This window comes from Perca fluviatilis, chromosome 4 (genome assembly GCF_010015445.1).
Source record: "Perca fluviatilis chromosome 4, GENO_Pfluv_1.0, whole genome shotgun sequence".
Lineage (NCBI taxonomy): Eukaryota > Metazoa > Chordata > Actinopteri > Perciformes > Percidae > Perca > Perca fluviatilis.
In genome coordinates, this window is record NC_053115.1 from 1242058 (window position 1) to 1249356 (window position 7299).

At 41.7% G+C, this 7299-nt stretch overlaps 2 protein-coding genes across 3 annotated transcripts in view; both read right to left on the reverse strand.

Annotated features, from left to right (window-relative positions):
- cdc42 (cell division cycle 42) overlaps nucleotides 1-1295 on the reverse strand; it is a 19284-nt gene extending 17989 nt beyond the window's left edge. For both annotated transcript variants that reach the window (XM_039797248.1, XM_039797249.1), the window contains exon 1: nucleotides 1171-1295. The gene's annotated coding sequence lies outside the window, so the exon portion shown is untranslated. The remainder of the gene's footprint in view (nucleotides 1-1170) is intronic.
- Nucleotides 1296-1959: 664 nt separating this feature from the next.
- On the reverse strand, nucleotides 1960-6861 carry snrpe (small nuclear ribonucleoprotein polypeptide E). The gene is made up of 5 exons (XM_039797250.1): nucleotides 6679-6861; nucleotides 6137-6163; nucleotides 5976-6038; nucleotides 2329-2407; nucleotides 1960-2179 (listed from the first exon to the last, which is right to left on the reverse strand). Exons 1-5 carry the CDS (start codon nucleotides 6730-6732, stop codon nucleotides 2124-2126), a joined length of 279 nt encoding a protein of 92 aa, XP_039653184.1. The 5' UTR covers nucleotides 6733-6861; the 3' UTR covers nucleotides 1960-2123.
- Nucleotides 6862-7299: the final 438 nt, after the last annotated feature.

A 7299-nucleotide genomic window follows, 5' to 3' on the forward strand; every position in this document is an offset into this window, starting at 1 on the left:
AGTTCTGTTTTGGTAGGGTCGGTGAAACTTCAGTTTGATGTGGCAGTTTCCACACAACATAAACTCCTTGTTGAAATTTACTCTGTGAAGCAAAAAATGTTGTCTGTTATGAAAACTGATTTTAACCAGGGTAATGTGATAACGTAGCCTTTGAGAAAGTGGGGTATTACCTTAACCCGAATATAACTTTAAACTGCATGTAAAAGGCACTGAATGATTGGTCACAGCTTCCTTCTAAATTCATCTGAAACAAAGATTTACTGATGATCTCAAGCACAGGCTTGATGAGGAAAGCCCTTGGACGTGTGGCCGTCTGAAACTCACGCAGACTTCAGATCAGAGACTAAATCACAAGCATTTTCTTTATGCTACTTATTACATTATTGTCCTCACAACTTACATGTCTAACTACGCGACCACGAGTGGTGTGAGAAACTGTTAGCATCAGCTTGTACGTGTAATTGTAGTTAATTACATAATAAAACACATTGCAAGATTACACCTGAGAGATGGCTACCACTACAAGCTAGCGTTACCTTAAACTCGGATGCCCTAGCCTTAGCTGCGGTGTTTCGGCCACATCCCCGGCCTCAATGTGGCCTAATTTCCTGCCGGCTGTTCAAACGAACAAGAAAAACTACCTACGTTATCCTTCTCTGTCCCTCTTTTTACACAGTCAGTATAATGAATATTTACCCTAGCATCCAAACATTGCACCGTATAACTAGCTGTATAATCCGAGACCCTGCTTGGATTATATAAAACAAGTAACCTAGCGTTTGTTACGCCTTTTGATTCAGCTCGTTAGTCAGCTAACCGCTACACAGTAACATATTTAATCTACTGCTTTACTTAGTCAAATTCTCTTCATACTTAACTACATTCGATGTGAAATACGGCCTGTACAGCCCCCAGAGGTTTATTTAGTAGCCGGTCCGAAGACCTGCCTTTCCGCTTGCTGTGCTAACGTTACTATCCTCCTCAAATAGCTTGCTAGCTAACTGGCTGAGCTAGCTAACCTTAGCGGATGTTGTTGCTGAATGAGAGATCTAATTTAATTGAATTACAGCTAATGTACCACAGATGTACAATATAGATGATCTTGACAGCATTCAATCTAACAACCAACCACAGTTGTAGCCAAATAAACAAAAATACAATTTTCCGTACCGTATCCTCTATTTGTGTCTTGACGCCGGGCGTTGGCAGCTCCGCGCTAGGGGCTTCCCAGTCAACAGAACAGGGACAAGTACGTTGCGTGCTTAGACACGTACTACGTAATTACGTTAATCAACTTCACTACAACCAGGCTACATCCTTGTGTTGAACTCCTACTGCCTATGGCTGAACTGGGGCCAAAAACCAAGCAGCATATATGGCTCAACATGGATGCTGCGGCTTCAACATGAAACTACAGATGATTTATGGTATTTAACACTGCAACTCGACTCCAGCTACACAGGGAAGCTTGTTAATAGGTTTTGATGCGACAGTTTTGTGTTCCACCCACTTTATACAGAAATTACACTGTCCTCGCATATACAGTAAATTCATCCAATAAAAACTGGTTATATAAAGCTTGACAATTGTAATACATCAGAAGGTGTCTGCATAGAGAATGTACAATTTGGAACAGTTAAAATGTGCTCTGTATGAATTATTGTATTTGACTAAATCACTTTCATGCTGCCATTATCTAAGTACTAAAGACTACACCAATACCTCTCAACACTAAATATAACATTATGGTAAAAGGTCAGCACATGAATTCTCCTATAGTAAGAGTCATTTTTCCAGTTCTACTTTATTTGCAGCTCTGAGTTTGACCTACATAGGTACACTGCAGTAGTGTAGTCTGCCACTAGATGGCAGAGTAGCCATCCCATTGACCCAAATACTCCGGTAAACAACTGAGGTTTCAAAACATTTAGTGGAATGTTCAAATGCAGACAAAAGTTGTAAGAAAAAAAAAAATTTATTCTCAAATCCAAGTGGTAGAAAGAAACAATTACAATATTCATGTTGTATAAACACAAACATACTTAACACCATTCGCAAAAATAAAACAAGGAGGGAAACATTTCTTTCTAGGAAAGGTAAGGTTTGTAGGCATCTCCACTGTCCTAGGTGGTCACACTCTGCAGCAAGGTAATGTTGTCTCCTTTCAACATGATCCTCCCTGGGAGACAAGCGGAGGAGCATCAGAAGAGCAAGATGAAGGATTTAACTGTCAGTGAAACGATGTCCAATGTGCTGCTATGCATGTGTACAAAGCAATGCTTAACAGAGACAAAGCTACAAAAACATAAAAAGGTAGGTTACTCTTACCCAGCGGCTTTCTGTTCTTAGTCTTCATGTGGACCTCCTCTGCATCATCAAGAACTAGATTCATATACTCATCAAAACCCTAACAGAGGAAACAGTGAGCCACAAATTACTACCAATGCCGGAACATTTTCATATCCTTATCCAAAATTCCTCGTATTTTTCTATGAGCTACGGGCTCAAGCAAACTCTTTGTGACTGATTTCCACCGGTTGTGGAACGGCGGCGGGGTCATTAGGTTTCCATTAAAGTCAGTGTGTGTATTTGCACTAGGGCTTTGACTTTTGCCCAAAAATCATATTCGAAGTTTGTTTATTAATATTCAAATATATTCGAATATTTATTAATAATATTTTGACCATTAAATGCCTTCAGTAAGATCTATATTGATATCAAACTTAAGTTTCTTTTTTAAATTACAAGTCAGACCCTGGATTAAACAAACACTATACTTTCGACAGGAAGTTCGGAGCTTTCACCGTAGCCTACGTAAGTGGTCTGATGTTTATACTCGTGTGCTGGTGTGTGTGGCGGCGAAAAAATCTGGCAACTTTCTGTAAAAAAAGTAGTATTGTCGTAGTATTGTCCAGCGAGCACGGAAGGCATTTCTCTCCTGTGGCCCCAAAACAGTGCCCTCTCTCTCCTGTTCTGTGAGTGAGGAGCAGCCCCCCCGTGCTCTCTCCTCATGTGCAGCAGCACTGAGCAGGCAGGTAGAAAGGGGAGAAGGCATGCAACGCTACCGAGCCACAGCCGAGAGACACGAGTCGCTGCAAAAAAAATAAAGCCCATAACAGGTTCGAACATTAAGGGCTGCCTAATATTCGTTCGAATATCATTTTTTTAAATATTCAAATGATATTCGAATAACGAAGTTTGGAGTCAAAGCCCTTATTTGCACCGACTGCAGAACGGCTGCGTTCCGACTGCGTCCCAGTATCAGCTCCGGCGGTCTGCAGCCCTCCGCAGCAGATACGCAGAGCTTTTATTGTAGCCGGACGCCGGAGAGCTCCGCAGCACACGGCAGATAGTGCAGGACAGGCAGTCGAGCACATAAACATAATAAAACAGCCGGTTAATTTTCAAAATAAAATCCAGCGTGCTCCCGGCGGATCATATTTCCCTGCACTCCCGGGTGAAAGTCCTGCGTTTTGCGCCTAGATAACACGCCGAAATGGCATACGAATTGGCGTGTCATACACACGCCACTTCATGAGATCAGTCTGCAGTGGCAGCCAACGGGGGTGTGGGCGCAGCAGCTCATATCTCTTTACATAAATATTTTTTTCTACTACTATGGGCCAACAGTTAACATAGAAACAATTAGACATTCATTTAAATGCCCTCTGTAAATGGTGCCCTGCTGGTAGGTTTTACAACGTGACCTACTTTCACTTAACTTCGGTGCAGTAAAATAAATCAGATGTCCGTAGCGACAGTACAGTGGGACGTTTAATTTCAACAGAGTCACAGTAATAACCTAATATACCATCATTACTGAGTTTAAACTACATTCTCGGTTATGTTTGCACTGAATAATTCATTCAATAAACAAACATAACTCTTGCAGCGCACATGAACAGATGCGCAATATTAGCTCACATAAAATATGTGAATTAACCTACCGTTGCTAACGTACATTCATAAATCCTGCATGACAGCGACCCGTACCTACAGGACCTCAGACTGACTTATTGATGTACGCACAGAGTAGTGTCGACAAACTTAGTCCAATGAGGGGAGAAAGGAAAGTGTGATAGCGTTCCACGTTAACGATTTTTTCTCTCACTCGAGACCGCTGCGTCCAGCGTTACTAGAAGGTAGAGCGAGCTACAACTGAAAGGGAGAGAGAGAGAGAATGTATCACTACAGCCAATCCAGTCTGCTCAAAGCGATGGTTCACAAATAGGTTGCACGTAAGGGGGCAAAAAATTGCTTCCACTTATGGGGCCCTATCTTGCACCATGCGCAGCGCAAAGCCCGACGCAAGTGTCTTTGCTAGTTTAAGACCGACGCAGTTATCAATTTCCCATCCAGCGCCCGCGACTAGGATTAGTGTGTTTGATAGGGTGAGGAGTGTGGCACAGCCCTATACTGCAGTACCTAATGCAGCTGGTGGCCACACCAGATACTGAGGGCTACACCCCCCCCCTTCCCTTTGTTCAGGGACAAATTATTCAATTTCTGTTAGTCACATGTCTGTGAAAATTGTTCAGTTTATGTCTTAGTTAAATCTTTTAATGTTCATGCAAATATTTGCATACGTTAGGTTTGCTTAAAGGAACACGCCGAATTATTGGGACTAGCTTATTCACTGTAACCCCCAGAGTTAGACTCGTCCATACATACCCTTCTCATCTCAGTGCGTGCTGTAAAGCTGTCTGACGGCTCCAGCAGCATCAGGCCAGCACAGAACAGGCAGGTGACTGGTTCCAGTAATCCTACTGCTCCGAATTGTGACAAAAGTGACATAACAACGTTACATGAGACACAGCCGTCTTCTAACCGTAAACAAACCGGGAACTATATTCTCAGACAGACTTGCTTGAAGCAAATCATTCCACCCAAGCACTATATTCTTCTGCCTGAGAATATAGTTCCCAGTTTATTTACGGTTAGAAGGCGGCTGTGTCTCATGTTACGTTGTTTTTTGTACACGCTGTGTCTCTACAAATCACAACATGTAAATAGGAACATGTTGGCGTTATTTTGTCACTTATTCGGAGCAGTAGGATTACTGGAACCATTCACCTGCAGGTTCTGTGCTGGCCTGATGCCGCTGGAGCCGTCAGACAGCTTTACAGCACGCACTGCGATGAGAAGGGTATGTATGGACTTGTCTTACTCTGGGGGTTACGGTGAATAAGCTAAAGTCCCAATAAGTCGGCGTGTTCCTTTAAAATACAAAAGCAGTTGAAAGTGACAGGTCGTTTCTCTTTGCTGAGTTGTATTTTCAAAAAGACCAATAAATGCCAATGTATGCAGTAAAACATTTTAATACACTGTGGGCTCAATATTGGAAAATAAAAAAAGTCTGAAGATGAAGTTCAGCAAATTTGGTGTCAATTGAAACAAACACGTTTTGCAGAAGTTCAAAACTGCTACAAAACGTAACAGCAGAGCAAAATGTTTGCTCTATTGGGGCTACAGTTTGGCATAAGTTGCGACATTGTAGCACGTACGGATGATTTGTTATGAGTTTTTAAAGTTAACAATTTAGGGTGTCTGTTGTATTGCCACAATCTGGACAATTAGCACACAAATCGCACTGATTGAGTTTAGCATAGGACTGGACTTATGTGCAAAGTTAGGTGAGTTTTCATGCATGGGAACATGGATTTCTTAGGAAGAATAATAATAATAATAATAATAATAATAATATTAATAATAAGGTGGGGGGGGGGGGACTAAGACATGAGGAAGGGAGGCAAGTGGAGGAGTCAATTTAAGGGCTATGAGATGCAGCTATGGTCTCAGAATCTCCTCCAGACTATTCAGCCTACACCATTTACTAAGTCTACAGTACTCCAACTTATTCAAGGATTACCCTGCATTGTTCATTCCCATATGTTAATAAACTGACTGGGGAAATCAAACTTCTTAGTCATTTTGTATTCCAATTCAAGGAAAAAAAAAGCAAAAACATAACTCACAATAATGCAGCCCTCTATCCGCATGTTGACCTGCTCATACAACCAGACCTGGATCCGTGAGCGCTGGGAGTAAGGACAACAAAGATTAGAACTCCATTTTAATCATACATCACTAAAAAAGTAATCTAATAATACGGGGGAAAAGTTAAGTAAATACTTACATTTTGTAGATACCTGAAAATTAGGTTCTGATACATGGAGTCAAGGAAATTCAAGTTTCAAAAGCAAACACACATGACTCAAGATAAATATCTTCACCATAAAGGGTCACATGAATAGCGTTACTGATGACATCAATTTAAGTTAAACGGATACCGACTCTACTTATTTAGCATTGAGCTATCAAACTAGCAATGCAGATAGCTTCTATGTCAGGGACGCCACATACTGTACAATACCGCAATGGTTGAATGCAGTTCAGCGTGCTATGGTATCGTTAACTTCACGTTACACACCGGTCCTTTGAGTGCACTGCAAATATCCAGAATTGATTGGAAAAGCATTTCAAATCAAGCCACGTATCCTGCTTGTAATAAGTACCTCTCACACCCTATAGCCCTGTTAAAACTCTCCCCTCGTTCATAGCATGGGAGACGAATGGCTAACGTTAGCTAGCAAGCTAATGAGAAAGGTTAGCCTAGCTGCTAAGTTAAGCAGCAAACAATTCAACCGTGTCTTTCATTCATTAAAATAAAAAGGATACAATGGGCTGCACCATAACCTTCTGCACCTTCTGTCCTTGTCCCCTGTACGCCATTCTTCCAAGAAAATACCAGCGGGAGGTATATGTTCAAAAATTGCACCTTTTTAAGTAGAGTGCACTCCAACGAAACACTCACGTTGTGAGGTTGCTTTAATGGCGGGTTCCTTCTGCGCATGCGCATGGATGTATTATAAGCTTCCGCGTGCGAGGCGAGTGGCAGTATGATAAAGATTTTACAGCATGCGAAACAGCGCCTCTGCACGTGGGAGGTCATTACTGCACCACGTGCTGCTCCACAAACAGGATTTGTACATTTGTGTGCACTTGCATATAATTAATGTGTGAAGCTGACAGGGGCGTCGGAATGGGGGTAAAACCAGTACTGATTACCAGGCCCAAGGGGAGAGAGGGCCCTTGAAAAGTCTGGAATATATTCACCTGGATATTTTCATTTCCTAATTCAATTTCATAATGCATGTCAGATGAAATGTAAAGTTAGTATATTGGCTGAATAACTTGGTTGATTGACTGACTACATTTTGTATACCAAAAAAGACTATCTAAGGTCTCACCCACACCTTGCTAATGCGCCAAATGGTTTAGTCCATCTGCACGCATTTT

Excerpts from the sequence above, each read along its gene's own strand:
- snrpe (XM_039797250.1), bottom strand. The coding sequence starts at position 6,732 with ATGGCGTACAGGGGACAAGGACAGAAGGTGCAGAAGGTTATGGTGCAG. Across the intron at positions 6,164-6,678 it reads AGGTTATGGTGCAGCCCATT|AACCTAATTTTCAGGTATCT; the intron begins GTATCCTTTTTA and ends TCCATGTATCAG. Across the intron at positions 2,408-5,975 it reads GGATAGAGGGCTGCATTATT|GGTTTTGATGAGTATATGAA; the intron begins GTGAGTTATGTT and ends TTCCTCTGTTAG.